The 16,737-nt window shown below is 37.8% G+C and overlaps 1 protein-coding gene across 1 annotated transcript in view; it reads right to left on the bottom strand.

The window, feature by feature from the left end:
• Positions 1-310: 310 nt before the first annotated feature.
• LOC141399041 (uncharacterized) overlaps positions 311-16,737 on the bottom strand; it is a 460,530-nt gene continuing 444,103 nt past the window's right edge. Inside the window, exons 8-9 of the mRNA XM_073977023.1 lie at positions 10,129-10,524; positions 311-3,111 (exon numbers count right to left, since the gene is read on the bottom strand). Coding sequence (XP_073833124.1) covers positions 1,263-3,111; positions 10,129-10,524 — 2,245 coding nt within the window. The 3' untranslated portion in view covers positions 311-1,262. The remainder of the gene's footprint in view (positions 3,112-10,128; positions 10,525-16,737) is intronic.

Genomic DNA, 16,737 nt, shown 5'->3' with positions numbered 1-16,737 from the left:
AGCGTCAGCTGTCGCTATAAATCAGAGTAGTTTTTGCTCAACTGCGCTCAGGATATTGCAGTCTCTTAAATTTCTATTGGGTAAGTATCGATAGCACCATGCAAACGATCTGCCCAGTATGCGGCATTGGCCCACACGACACACTGCACCTTTTAAACTGTCCTGCCAAACATACGCATCTAACTCCGATGGATCTGTGGTTACATCCCATCGAAGAAGCCACTTTCCTGGAACTGGAGATAGATCCAAAGCCAGATAGAGCAGAAGAACGAATACGCAAACACACAATAATAAACACTGTTACATCAGCTTATCTTCACATTATTCGGTCGCCAGAAATCTCGCAAGAGTTACAATCATCAATCCCAATAGGGTTCGTTCTTGGGCCAAACGATTAACTGGTAAAAATTTCAAATCCACTGTCCGATGGTGACCTACCCATTGATATCAAGAAAATCATCTAATGTCCCCACATACATTTCTATGATAATCGAAGTAATATTTCGTACTTGCATTTTGGGATTAAGTCGATAAGGACAAATTGAAGGGTATGTAGGGTATGTATTTGAAAGAAAAAAAAATTTGGGACACCCTACTGAGGTAATAACAAACGTCACAAAAAGTAGAAGCTGTTACTAGAAGGAAAACAAATCAAACTTACAAAATGAGAAGAAATATTATTTGTGGGAAATAATTTTCTTGTGGTTTCCAAAGTTATTGAATCATATACCAGGTGAAAAAAAATACTACAAAATCGTCCTTCCTAACCTTAATCTATATAACTTTACTAAATGCTATACCTTAAGCCTAACAATTTGTAACAAAAATTCTCTTCATATGATATAGAGAATACCTTCAAGCTAAAGCACCATTTCATTCTAATTCTTCTTCATCTTCTTGTTCATAACTTCACAAAATTTATAAACCAAACAAAAACGCATTCTCACTCTTCCTTCTTTCAAAAATTAAATGTATCTTAAATCTTACCTCTGTGTGATAATTCTTGGTATACAGCCGAACTTTTCACTCAACAAACTTACATTCTTCACAGCAGTATCCCAATACTTCTGTCGATTTTCTCATATATTTGATTTTGGTCTGGAACCTACTCTATAGATTTCTCAATCTTTTAGGCTTTGGTCTGGATCCCACTCCTTTGATTTATCTATCTATTCGGTTTTGGTCTGGAACGTGTTGTGGATATTCGATGTTTTGGTTGTGTGCCCGGTTCGCCAACTCTCTCTCTCTCTCTCTCGCTCTCTTTACAAATCAGCTAGGAAATTTTCCCTAAAGTCCAACTCCGGATGTGTTGAGTGCGCCGAACCATGACCATAGTCCCGCGATTTCATTGAGCTACGAGCCGATGATGAAAACGATGATGTTCGACCACTGCTACCACTTCGGCGTACCATACGATTTTCAATCACAGACATTTTGGTCAGGGGCTGGGTGGGATCCAGTTCACCAAATGCCCCCGCTATGAGATCATTGCTGTGCAAAGAGTTGAAGCTGTCCCGCTTCGACATGCGATGTGATGACGCCGAACCGGGATTGTGGTGTGAAGAGGATTTACGACTCAGACGTCGTGAGTACTGATACTGTACTGCACCACTAACGGCAGGTGCTGAGCTGGGCAGAATGGCGGTAGTATCACCAGGGGCATAGCCATCAAAGAAGTCGGAGGGTACCTCTTCATCAATGCTACATCGTTGCGACGATTTGGTTGAGCGCAGATTTTCTTCATCATAGGGCAAAATGTGGGAATTGTCCTCGTCATCCTCATTTATACTCGACGAGAGGCTGTAGGCATCATTTGTGCGCAGGGGATCTGTGGAGGTGGGCACCTTGGCCGACAGCGAGGTAATGGAAGTGTTGTTGGATTTTTCATATGAATACGGGTCACGTTTTAGTTTGGGTGACCTTACGCATATTTTGCCAATGTCGGGTAAACGACGTCGCTCACCATCACGACGTTTTTGCGATTCATTGTGGCCATCCCTTTGCAGTAACTCCTGCATATCAATGCTGGAGCGCTCACGTTCCAATATATCAATTATTTCCATTTCACGAGCCAAAGTACTCGAGGAATCAATGCGAGAAAATGTGGAGCTGCCATCATCGAAGGACATGTCGCGAGTACGCATACCGCCACCATTACCACCAATACTGGAGGAGTAGAGAGACATGCCACTGGGTTTTTTCTCATAATAGGGTGGCAGGGCATTGCTGCTGCCGTTCGAAGAGCCATGGAGAATCATGCCACTGACAATCGACGAATCTTCACCATCACCAAAATTACTGACATCACCATCATCGCCCAGGCTGCTGTTGCCATTGCAATACGTCGATGCCGTCATGTTTGAGCACGAACGATTATCCAAGGATTCCAAAGTCAATTTACGTTGACCCGCTAATCCTGTTGGGCCGCCACTACCAGTGCCACTTGTTATTGAACCGCCCCTTCGGCTGCTGCCGTTGGTGTTGGCCGATGATTTGGCTTTGCCATCCGATATAACATTGATGCGTACATCACTGGAGTGGTCTTTGGTGCGTTTATATTTCTTGGAATCATGCACAGCAGTGCTGCTGTCATTACTTAAAGTGCCATCGGAATGCTTTAAGGATTTGCCCTCTTTATTACGTTGCCTGGGTGGAGGGATTCTAGCAGTTAACGGTGGTGCTGCTGACTGTTCCTTGTTAAGAGAATTTTGATGTTGATATTTTCCGTTAGCTGATGGTTTCGTGTTTTCCGGCTTTTGCGATATCATTGTTTCACCAGCAGCAGAGCCCATGACAGTTTGGCCAGGGCTGCCTGTGCCACAGAGACCACCAACATAAGGCTCACCATTGAGAATGATAGATGTGGTGCCCTGGGTGGTGTTGGTATTCTCATCTTTTTCAATTGAATTGTCTCGGGAACTGGGTGTATTGGCATCACTATAACGACCACCAATGCCATTTGAGTTACCACCACGACCATTTCTTCCTCCTCCACCCCCTCGACCACTGCCATTGGCTTCGATACAGCCATTGCTACGTTTGGCAATGGATTTATTGGGTAAGCGTTTTGTGGATAGACGGAAGTAGCCACGTAAACGTTCTTGCTCCTCTCTAAGGAGTGTTTGAAAGACAAACACCATCATCATCATCATCATAAGGAGTAGCATAGTCATCATCAAAATGTTGTTGTTCGGGTAGTTATGTTTTATATTGCCATTTGAGAGGAGTAACATGAAATGAAAAGAAAGCGGGGAAAACATTGGGTTACTTTATGCTTTCACTTTGTTTTATTATCCTTTTTGTAGTATAAAAAGCAAATAAAGTAAAAGGAAAAAATAAAGGATCATGTCGCCAAGGGCTTTTAATTTCTTAAAAAGCAATAAAGTTAAGCGTTTCCCTACCGGAGTTAAACTATAACTGACAACTAGTGATACCTTATCTATGACTTAATTCATACAGCTTTGGCCATTGTATTCAGCCGGCGTGACAAGGGGAGAGGCAGACGATTGCCAGCTTTTCTTAAGACTTTATTTATTGTTGACTTTCTTTCTGTGCAATATCGTAAAATGAAGAATGACAGAAATGTGATAATGTCGTAGTATTTTAAAGTGACAAGCTTTATGTCCAGATGGTGCTTTAAAGGGAAATTAGTACAATTGAAAACTTGAATTTTTTGTAGCATAACTTTTGATGTGAAACAATTTTATGACCTGACCGGCAGGTAGTAACATGGTTTACATTTAAACAACAAGTAAAAAAGTATCTGTCCACTTTGCCGACAGAGGTATACCCTCAGCCTATGTGGATTGAAACTTTCATCTACGGACAGATCGAATGGTCTTTTCAGAATTTTGTGGCCCTGTTTGGACATTTGAACTTGCCAATAAGAAGGTGGATTAGGATTAGGAAGTGGATTATGAAGTTCAAAAGTGCTGCGGAGGAGGTACTTGAAGGAATGGTAGTCATATCTTTTCGATAGTCATTTCAGTGGGTCATCGTATAACTTTTGGACTAGTATGCCAGGAAGCATGGACTTGGCAGAATATCGCTGTAAACAGGACCACAACGAACGGCATCGGTATACATTTCCAAAGGATCTTCGAACAGACCCTGAACTGTACTTAGACACAAATGTTGAACTTTTGTGGGGGAGGTATCCTAAGGAGAGGATCAATATGGGTAATTTAAATGTTAAACGAAATTTGGACAAAATATTAGGAGATCAAAATTTTTTTTGCATACCATTTTAGTGATAATTTTAAATATTGGGGGGAAGTACCGGAAGTGGTGGACCGGTTTTGCCCATTTTCGAACTGTAACTAAGTTTGGACAAAATGCTACGAAGGCTATATTTGGACCAAATCGTGCTCTCCAGCCACTAAATATGGTGCTGTTTTTCTCAAGAAGTATGGACTTGCCCCTGAAAAAACGTTTCCCCGCAGTAATTAAGGCAGCAAATGCAAGTTACTTCAATAAAAATCAAAGTGATTCGAGGGCAGGTCTTAAAGTGAACGGATCCGAAATCTTGTGTGGGAGGTACCCCAAGGAGTGGAAAAATATAGTCCATATTCGAACCTGATCTATATCCGGTATATATATTAGGATGTGTAAAGTATGGACTAAATTTGTCACTCCCCTCAAGTGTTATCGTGCGCACAAATTTTCCGAACATTTTTGAGCTTTTGTGGGGGAGGTACCTAAAGGAGTGGACCCATATGGTCTCTATTCCAACTAAAACTAAGTTCGACAAAATATTACCAAGGCCAAATTTAAGACCGAATCGACAGATCCGTTCGAGAGTTATCTTGCGCTCCTACCACTATACGCGGTGTCATAAGGGTTTCTTTGCAATTTTCAGGCTATTTTCTCAGTAAATATGTATTTGCCCTTAATGAAACTTTTACCGTCGTATGGGGGGCGGTGAATTCAAGTTGTTACAACAAAAGACAAAGCAATTCGAGAACAGGTTCCAAACAGAACTTTTCCGAACATTTGTGTGGGAGGTACACGAAGGAGTGTACAATCTCGCGACGGCCGGTTCTATGAACCGGATTGACCCGAGGAATCATCTTCTCGGACAGGGGCCGTCACCTCATCCACTACTTGTTCGTGTTCGTCTTTATTTTTATTTTGGGAGCGGCATGTCCAGAAATGCCTGCTCCGGATTCTTTTGGTCCGTGCGGGGATTGAAAATAACCCCGGGTCATGGTTTTGCACCGTTTGTCAACGTCGTCATTGAGATGCAGCGGGTGCCGAGGATCCCATCCTGACCTTCCTGAGGGAGTATTACGACAGGGTTTATATTGCTTCGTGCTGCACCAACATGAACCCCAGTGAGTCTTCATCGTCAACATCATCGGATTATGAAACTCCCCCGCAATCTCCCCGACAGCAGTACCAGCCGCAGCCATTAACACCGCGTATTGCTGTCCCAGTTCCTGAGGATGTGACATTCTTGCAGATTAACTGCGATGGTCTTCAAACCAAGATCAATGAGATCGTGAACTTTATGTGTCGGAGAAATATTATGGTCGCGGCGATCCAGGAAATGAAGCTGAGCAAGAACTGCAGTCTTCGAAGTTGTGATGGATACAATGTTCTTCGCTTGCATTCCTACTGCACCAGTCTGTCCAGTACAGACCTATCTCGCCTGAGCTAGACTCTAGGGACCCATACTTGGAGTGTATGGGGGTAGCGGTAAGGTGTGGAACCGCCGAAATAGAACTGCTCAATGTGTATATCCCGCCGGTCAATAGCTGTGCCCCGCTTTATTTGCCTAACATCAGATTCCTGTTGCGAGGTGATAACCGGCTAGTCCTAGGGGACTTCAATGCGCATCATGAGTTACGGCATTCAGCTCTAGGGAATGACCAGAGAGGTACAGATCTGGCTGAGTAAATAAATAGCTCCACATCCTGCACTGCGAACGAGGACGCACCTACCAGGATTAGAGGAGACTGCCACAGTTCGCCTGACACATCCATCGTGTCACCCGGTCTGACGAATGACGTGACATGGCAACCCGTCATTTCCCTTGGGTCGGACCATCTCCCAATCATCATCACCATAAACCTCTGAACGCTGCACTTTCATTAATAATGGGAAAGCGGATAGGCAAAGTTTCAGAGAGTTCACTAATCAACGCTTCAGAGAACTGCCCAATCCCTCTGATGTTCGGGTAGCAGATAGGAAATTCCGAGACATCAACACTGCTGCAGCAGCTCGCTTTATTTCTGCTGGTCGAATACCTGAAATAAGAACCAATTTCCCAGCAGAGGCGACGGGATTAGCTAATGAGCGTGATGAGCTTCGCCGCACGTGAACACAAGCGGAAAAAGTTGCTAGAACATCTGAAGTGCTGTAACATTGGAGCCGGCTCTAATAAATTGTGAACAACGGTAGGAGAGACGATCGAACATCTGTCATGTTTAACGGCGTGGCTGTAACAGATCCGAAGAGGTACGCTGGCTATTTCTGCCGACAATTTATCGAGCACCCCGATAGCGATCGGGCGAAGAGAAGTGTTTTGCGTCGTTTGCGATCTTTTCCAGCCGAGAAAGAACAGCCACAATTTACGATGGATGATTTTGCAGATGTTATCCGAGGCGCAAAGTCATCTAAAGCGCTTGGCCCTACGGAATTTCTATGGTGATGCTAAAACAGCTGGATGACCCAGGAGTCGAGTATTTAGGTAATGTCCTCAATTTATTGCTAGCCACCCTAATAGTTCCCGATGCCTGGAAGATGGGCAGGGTGGTCCCGCTACTGAAACCTGGCAAAGATGCCAGTAGAGGTGAGTCATACAGGCCGATTTCACATCTATCGCCAGTAGCAAAGATGCTCCTCCCCAGCATCAGAACGTGTTATCCGGTTGCGGATCATCAACACGGATTCCGGAGGCAGCATAGTACCACAACAGCACTGCACGCCATTTTCACATATATTGGACGAGGACTCAATCAGGACAAACCCTGTCACAGAACAGTGATAATAGCATTGGATCTGACCAAAGCATTTGATACGGTCAGCCATCGTAGGCTGTTCGAGGATATCGAAAATACTACCCTCCGGCCTTGTCTGAAACGCTGGCTCATCAACTATTTGTGTGGTCTCCAGTCATACGTGGAATTTAGAGACAAGAAGTCCAAACCCCGTAGAGTGAAGCAGGGAGTTCCCCCAGTAGGGGTGATATCTCCGGAACTGTTTAACCTCTACCTCTCTGCAATTCCACGCCCTCCCGACGGCATTGAGTTAATTACGTACACTCATGGCGTCAGGTCCCAACATCGGTAATGTTTGTGACAGGCTAAATGCCTATCTCATTGATCTTGTAGAGTTTTCCACGCGAGGAATATGAAAATATCCAACACTAAGTCAACAGCCACACTGTTCACCACATGGACGGCGCAGATGAAGCTCCCACTGAATGTGCAGGTCGATGGTGCAATTATTCCGACCTCAAACTACCCCAAAGTCCTAGGGGTCACATTCGATAGCATGTATAAGTCGTCTCAGCATACTACAGTTATCTGTGATAAGCTGAGAAACAGGAACAAGGTCCTCAAGACCCTAGCCGGCAGAACTTGGGGTGCGGATAAAGAAACCTTGTTAACCACATACAACGCGATAGGTCGGTCTGTGGTAAGCTATGCGGCGCCAGCGTGGTTTGCTAACGCAAGTTTGCCAGAATTCTGCCCTGAGAACAGCTACAGGGTATCACCTCATGTCTGCATTGGACCATTTACATGAGGAGACCAAGATCCTTCTTGTGCGTCGACACAACAGGATGTTGACGATGCAGTACTTGCTTGGATGCTATAGGCAAGACCACCCAAATCACCATCTGGTGGATATGCCTGAACCCCCCAGGCAAGTTAGGGAGGATAATCGAGATCTGGAGAGAAAGATCTGCATACCAGGCATGTTTAATGGACATTCACACTGCCCTTATCAAATCTGTTCGAGATATTAATTCGTGGTCTAAAATAATTATGTCGATGACGCACATTTTGCCCGTATGAAAGATTCATCCTTTCTAACCCCATATTCTATCACTTTATTTCCGACCTTTGTATAATACGCAAAAAATTACTCCCTTTGTTAACCAGCCAGCACGAAAGATGGACAGATACGGCTAAATTGACTCCAAATTGTGTGGAACGGATTTGGTCTTTATATATGGACTCCAAAACAATTACCTTGATTAAACACTTTTCTGATCCTGACAGATGTCGAGATACATTTGACATATTGGACTGAATATAGACAATATGGGTGCCACCGTGGTGCAATGGTATGCATACCCGCCTTGCACGCTGAAGGTCGTGGGTTCGTTTCCCCGGCCAATCAACATCAAACACTTTTCAACGGTGGCAAAATACCCCTCAGTAATGTTGGCGACATTTTCTGAGTATTTCAGCCTTGTACAACTTCTCAACAAGTGGTGTCTTAGACATGCCGTTCGGACTCGGCGATAAACAGTAGGTCTTAGGTAGTAGGTATTATTATTATTATTATTATTATTATTATTATTATTATTATTATTATTATTATTATTATTATTATTATTATTATTATTATTATTATTATTATTATTATTATTATTATTATTATTATTATTATTATTATTATTATTATTATTATTATTATTATTATTATTATTATTATTATTATTATTATTATTATTATTATTATTATTATTATTATTATTATTATTATTATTATTATTATTATTATTATTATTATTATTATTATTATTATTATTATTATTATTATTATTATTATTATTATTATTATTATTATTATTATTATTATTATTATTATTATTATTATTATTATTATTATTATTATTATTATTATTATTATTATTGTTATTATTATTATTATTATTATTATTATTATTATTATTATTATTATTATTATTATTATTATTATTATTATTATTATTATTATTATTATTATTATTATTATTATTATTATTATTATTATTATTATTATTATTATTATTATTATTATTATTATTATTATTATTATTATTATTATTATTATTATTATTATTATTATTTTTATTATTATTATTATTATTATTATTATTATTATTATTATTATTATTATTATTATTATTATTATTATTATTATTATTATTATTATTATTATTATTATTATTATTATTATTATTATTATTATTATTATTATTATTATTATTATTATTATTATTATTATTATTATTATTATTATTATTATTATTATTATTATTATTATTATTATTATTATTATTATTATTATTATTATTATTATTATTATTATTATTATTATTATTATTATTATTATTATTATTATTATTATTATTATTATTATTATTATTATTATTATTATTATTATTATTATTATTATTATTATTATTATTATTATTATTATTATTATTATTATTATTATTATTATTATTATTATTAATATTAATATTAATATTATTATTATTATTACTATTATTATTATTATTATTATTATTATTATTATTATTATTATTATAGACAATATAGGGTCATATTTCGGTATAGCCCCAATATTATTGAAGTGCCCGATTTCATTTATGTTTGAGATCTTACCTACGTTATTGCCGGATTTCATTTATTTTTGGGAACTTGGCTACGTTATTCACCCCAATTGATGGAAGGGAGATATCGGAAAAGTTAGTAATGCATCCAATTTTTCCATGTTTCCATTTTTTCCAATTTTTCTAATCAATCTAATCCTAAGTAATCTGGTATTAAAGCCGGGGTGACTGATAAATATTTTATCTCCCTAAAAGAAATGTTTACCCGTGAAAAGCTGATGCACAGGGGTAATGGCGTAGGTTGTCACATAGTCGTCCCCAACTACAGCCGTTGCTCACTTGTTTTTTTAAATAATAAAGTTTATTAATGAAGGTAAATTGTTTTTGTAGTTATGTAAAACTTGTAGAAAATATTATCTTATCCCCCTTACCATAAACTTCTTGAATGTTTAATAAATTTCAATTATGAAACTTTGTCTTTTGGCCAACAAAATCCTCCATCCACGACTGCACATTAAATTTATATTTTCTTTTTCATTTAAACTTTTTGTTTTGCTGTTTTTTTTCTCACTTACCTTGGTAATATTTGCGAGGCATAAATGCATGGAAAAATAACCGTTGGCAGGAAGGCAATCCACACAAACATCAAATATGTAAAGTCAAAATGTTTTTGATTCTCGTAAGTTTCTTCCATGGAGAGGCGGGCAAAACGTAAAATCATCAGGGGACACAAACAGACCACCTGGGCAGCAGCCATACTGCCGAAATTACGTTGATTGCGTTTTTCACGATTAACATCCCATTCGGCACTGTAGAGATCATAAGAGCGGGTGGCTGTGCCCGTCGAATATGGACCACTGTAGACGGTACTGTGATGACTGTTGCCATTTAAACCACCGCCACCACCGCCGCCTATTGTGGCAGTTGTTGCACCACTATAGGAACGTTCCACAGAGGAAGCAGATGAATTGCTGAAAAAGAAAGAAAAAAGAAAGGATAAGCCAATGCAATAAGTATAAGTTATGAGTTGGCGTTTCTGTGAGGTTTTTGATTGATGTGGATTTTTTTATGGGATTGAATACAAATGAAGAGGCAAAATAAAGTGGAAAATCATATACAACAATTCATGTTTCTTTTTTACATAAATTATTGAAAATTATTTTAAAGTTATTAAGATAATTCCTGAGACAGAAATCTATTTTACAAAATTTAATCTTAATTTTCTTAAAAGCATTTTTTGTGGTTCTCTATTTAAAATTTCCTATTTGAAATGTTAAGTCATTCGAACATATTTAGCACAGTGACATCAGCCACAGGTATCTTCTGGCTGATGCTCCTCGTCGTTGTCTCTAACAGAAAAACAGGAATCCTGTGGTTGCTGAGCAATTAGATTAAATTGTCAATAAATGTTAAGGCCACCACAACCACCATTACCACTAAACAAGCCGAGAACACCCAACAAACAAGCTGATGTTCCTCCAAGTATATTTTAAGACCATTAAAATATGTTTATAGACTTCGTGCTTCATGAGCTCAAGAAAGAACAAAAAAAAAAAAAAAAAACACTAAACAAACAACGACAAGTCACTTCTGTAGCAGACGATTTTTTTTTATTTTCTCCTGGTGGTTAGTGGAAGGAAGCCAGCAGCGCAACCACTTATGATTCCTTTTCGCGGCAGTTTCTAATTTCCAATGTAAGCTTTCAATTTGTTAAGAAACGGGTGGGGAGAAGTGCGATGATATGCAAAAGCGAGCAAGTCTGTAACAGCTGTTTTTGTTGGTATGTTTTGTTTATTTTTTTGCTTCTCAACATCACTTCGATGAACCTAAAAGTATGCTTCTACTCTTCCTCATCCTCCTAATGGCTAATGAACCTGTAAGGTATGCTAACAATATAGCTTTGTTTTTTGTTTTGTTTCTTGGCGTATCTTAACAGGTGTTCTCTTTGGCATTTGTTAATGTATTCAACAGAAAGTTTATGAATTTTAAATGTAATGTTTTTGTAAGAAAAATTACAATGTTGTTAAAGAAATTTCGGAAATTGTGTTGTTTTTCTGGGAAGAAGATTTTTTAACGGGGCCAAAAGTTTAATGAAATGTAATTTATTAATAAATATGATTTCGTAGGAAAGTTCTCCAAATGCCCCGTGATATTTCGCAAGAACTTTGCTACTGAGCTTTATATCACTGAGGGTAATAACGGTATTTTGTATAAAGTGACCTTTTTCTGGTGAATTTGTTTTGTTTCGAATTGAATTGCTCAAAACAAAATGACGTCTATTGACCTGAATTCTCCTTATTTTTATTTAAAAACTGATTTCCTTTGATAACTTTGTCTGGTGGACAAACAAGTTTACTGAACTTTGTTAATCACATTGGCATTTTCTTTGTACATAAACAGAGTTGAGCTGTTATGACCTAAGAGGTCCATTGGAAAATTAGGAGTTCATCGAAGTCCCACACATTCAGCAATTACGGGTTTATTTATTTCTTTGGAGTTTTTTATGTACCTGTGTCTGCTGTTGCTTTTGCTTTTTTATGCCTTTCAATAAACCACCACCATTTATAAATGTGTGTATATGTTTGAGATAGCCAGTGAGCGCTTACTGAGAGCAAGTGAGCATACATTTCAATGTGTTTCACATTGAAATTTACGTTCCCTTGATATCAGAAAGCTCCCGCTGGTGCATGTGTGTTTTTTTTTTTGGCTTTTGGGTTTGTCTTTGTTTGCACCCAAACATATAATTTGTTTGTTAGAGAGGCCTTTTTTCCTCCGTGTAGTTTTACGATGGACAAATTGACCTTTATTTTTTTTTAAAAAAAAATTGTATATCCACAATGATCTATTTTCGAAATATCCTAAAAAGCACAAAATCGCGTGCATTTCCAAACAATATGTATGTTACAAGTGCACTTTTTTGGACCATAGATCGTCAATAAAGTCACAATGTTCCCTTTGGAATTTTGTATTTAGCATTTGCAGTGTTCAATAAAATAGGAGCAATGTCCGTCTGTCAAAAATTTCACGGCCAGATACGGCAAATTGCATCGTAATTGGGTATATTTGCAGCGGCTTATATATTTATTTATATTAGGTGTATTCCAATAAGGAACCTGATATTCAAAGAAAATTTATAGATGTATCAGAAGAGGCTACCAATGTCATTTTTCCAATTTTTGAACTTTTATTAAAAATGTATAATGATATACCTACATAATTATTCCACAAACATCCCAGTAGGGACAAGGGATGCTTCTATAATATTAATGAGTTCACCCCGATTCATACTAGCTCAATGATTAGGGACCTACTATTTATAGCCGAGTCCAAACGACTTGTCGTAAGACACCGCATGTAGAGAAGTTTTTCATGGCTGAAATACTCAGAAAATGTCACCATCATTACTGAGAGGTATTTTGTCACCGTTGAAAATTTCATGTGGCCTGGCCTAGGAACTAAAACCGGTCATTTAGCGTGAAAGCGGGTGTGCATACCATTGTAAAAAAAATCATTAGAACAGATTGTCGTCTGTTCGATTCCTCGGCGATGTAACATCAAACTTTTAATGGTGGCAAAATAGACCTCAGTAATGTTGGCGACATTTTCAGCCATGTAAAACTTTTCTAAAAGTGGTGTCTTAGGACACGCCCTTCGGACTCGGCGATAAACTGTAGGTCCCAAGCTTAATGTGAGCCATATAAAACTTCAGCCATATAAAACTTCTCTAAAAGTGGTGTCTTAGGACACGCCCTTCGGACTCGGCGATAAACTGTAGGTCCCAAGCTTAATGTGATAAGGTGGCAGAATTCTTACAATAAGCTTATTTGTTTGATTTGCTGACAGCTAATTACCAGGGGCAGTGGTGTAGGGTATCACATGATCGGCCCCTCCGACTATAACCTTTGCTTACTTGTTAAAATTTATTTTGTGAGTTAGTTGAAAAAAATGTGGGAAAAATAGGTCGGAGTAATTCTTTTATTTTAGTAAAATTTCACGCGAAAAATCACATCTAGCGGGTATGGTTCAAATAAATGTTGGGTTCCTTTAAACTGGGTATACTCCTGAAATAAAACTGTATCGGGTAATGTTCATTTTGAAATGCATGTAAATCGCGAAGTCTTCAAAATCACTTGATGCGCATGCGGTTTACCAACACAGCGAATTCTTCTCTTTCAATTTGTACACATTTGCTAGGATTTACTTTGGCCGCTAAGATGTAGCATCTTCTTCAGTTTAGTGTGCAACAAACTGAAAAACGCTTATAATTTGCATAAAGTGCATACACTTTTTATGCGCATCCGATTTCACTATCATCCAAGAAAAAATACATCGATCTAAACCTATTTCGATAAAATCCATCAAGAACGGTGGATGTAGCATCACTCACTATTTTTGCGATAAATCGGATAAAGCTCCCATACCACTAAATGTTTTAAACCACTGTTTTCGCAAAAACGCGAGTGATGTATTAGTTTCTTCATTGAAAAGGAAACTATCCACGATTTAATCCTCGATATTTTCAAAAACATTTTACGCACATTTTTCGGTTTTTGCAGTTGCTGTTTTCGCCGTTCTATCTATGATTTATATGATCCGGACCGTCAAAAAACTAAAATATCTTGGGGTCCCAGCACAATCAAAAGGATATTGTAAATACTGTACCCAAAAATAGGGTTTTTCGAAAAAATATCGCACTAAATTTTGGCATTTCTAAATTTTGGCATTTGGCAGTGAATTACTGTGATGTTGTCTGGGCTACATAGTCAATATACATATCAAATTATGCGTAATCGCAAGTACATTAATACTATTATATGTATTCTGAATGCGCGTTGCAGTTAGATCAAAAATACAAAAAACAACTAAAATCTGGCTTCAAAATGTCAGCATCCATAAAAGGTGGACGCAGTGGAGATTTTGAAATGTGATACATTAGAAGTGTAATCTTCATTTTGTATTCTTCTACTTTTACTTTGGACAGATATCCGTAATTTAAACGGTTTAACCGCCAATCGAATAACAATGTAAAAAAACTCGTTTGCTTCAACGTGTTTGTATCTATTTTTATTCATTTACGCGGTCATAGCTTCCGCGCAAATTAACTTTTTTAGCCACATTTGTGAGCTTTGATTAAAAACACTTCGTTTGATCCAACTATGGCCATATTTCGTGGTACACTGGAATATTTCGCGAATTATAACAGTGCAAACCTTGGCTTCATCAATGTTAAATTTTGTTGACTTTTTGTCATTAGGAATAGTCAGAATTTTTATACCCTATACCACAATGTGGAAAAGGGTATTATAAGTTTGTTTTGGTAAAAGTTCATGTAACACCGCGAAATATTCGAAATATTCGGAGACCCCCAATGTGGTATACCAATCTTCATATCTCGACGAGATAAAGCGATTTTGAGATGTGTGTCCGTCTGTCCGTCCGTCTGTCCATTATAAATTGTAAACACGCTCCAGGCCGTAATTATGGACCGATCGTCACGAAATTTTGTATGGAGGTCGGGTTGAGATCAGAATAGATCCCTATCCTTATTGGTGATGATCGTGAAATATTTAGCAGGTGAAATGGACCAAAAACATAATATTTATCCAATTTTCTGGCGGCTCTGTAAGTCTCAATAATAGTCCGATCAACGCGTAATTTTAAATAAGGTAAGAGTATATCACAAAGGAGAAGCTTGCAATTTGAGATGGCGATCGGATAATATTTAGAGGGTTAAATGGACCAAAACTTTTGTGTGAAAGTTGTGAAAATTTTTAATATACAGCTTATATCTTAATTCCTGGAAGTGACATTCCGTACAAGTGAGATATACTTGAAAGTGGAACGCTTGACCTTTCAATTAATGCCAATTATGTTGGTGTGCATGATCAGATAACAGAGTTACAGCCTAATATATTCCGATATTTGTTTGTAGTGTAATAATAAACTCGCTAGAAGTCGCACTTATACATCAATAGTCACGAAATTTTGCACCGGGTAAGACTTTAGGTCGAAGAAGATGCCTACAATTTTGGATGATTATCTGTTATTATTTAGCGGGTGAAATGGACCATTACTTTTATATGAAAAATATAAACATTTTATATTTGGTCCATGTTTTAATTTCTATACCGCCAAAGTAGCATACATATGAAAAAAGAACGACTGACCTATCCACTGATACAATTTGCAATAATGAGTTTGGTAGATAACGGGGCTTCTGCCTAATATAAAGTGGGTTTTCTGTAGAGAACCACATTTTCCTCCCATGCTATAATTGTCTCTATCATGACAGAGAAATTGTGCATTATTGCGAATTACGTGGAGCCCAGGCGTATTAATTGTCCAATTGGATTTTTTATACATATCACACCTGTTCAACAGAAGGGTAGTAACTAAAAATTTTAGATTTTCACTAAGAAAATGAATTACCCTACCCACTGTAAAAATATGTCATTTCTTTGTCTATTCTTTCTTTAAAAATACCGGTATTTCACTTTTCATACTACTACTTATGTACCAACAGTTTTTGTCTCTACTGAAAAATAGAAAATTTGAATTACTTCCTTTTTGTTGAACAGGTGCGATATATTGCAGCATGGGGTCGCTTTGGCACGTTTTTTTTTTTCAAAATGTAATCGGTGTCGCTACCGTTAAAGTTTTTATGAAATATTAATTTTGGTGAAGGTGAAGGCACCCACTGACCTCCTCCTGGCGTATAATTTTGGGATTTATACATACAACAATTTACCGCTAAGTCCGAACGGCGTGCCCTAAGACACCACTTGTAGAAAAGTTTTTCATAGCTGAAATACTCAGGAAATGTCGTCAACATTACTTAGAGGTATTTTGCTACCTTGGATCGATTCCCCGGCCAGGTAACTTCAAACGGTGGGAAAATAGTCCCATTTGACCCCAGAATCGGTTGTAACTTTGTATTTTGTGTTTCCAGAGGCTAAGAAACATTTCTACCATAAAATGTATACATAGGTCCACGTTTTGATATAGTCCCCATAGGACGATACCTCCCGATTTTCGGTATTTTGAAGGTTTTAGCCTCATTATCACACCGAAATGGCTGAAATAGAACTTACCTCCCGATTTTCGGTGTTTTGAAGTGACTGAAATTTGGTAGTTAGTCTTCGTTAAGGGTATACAACTTTCCACCTGAAATTTGTCGGCATAGG

Source organism: Musca autumnalis, unplaced genomic scaffold (assembly GCF_047663935.1).
Source record: "Musca autumnalis isolate F117 unplaced genomic scaffold, ASM4766393v1 scaffold_3, whole genome shotgun sequence".
Taxonomy (NCBI): domain Eukaryota; kingdom Metazoa; phylum Arthropoda; class Insecta; order Diptera; family Muscidae; genus Musca; species Musca autumnalis.
The sequence above is the reverse complement of the archived record's forward strand: the minus strand, read 5'-3'. Positions and strand labels throughout refer to the sequence as shown.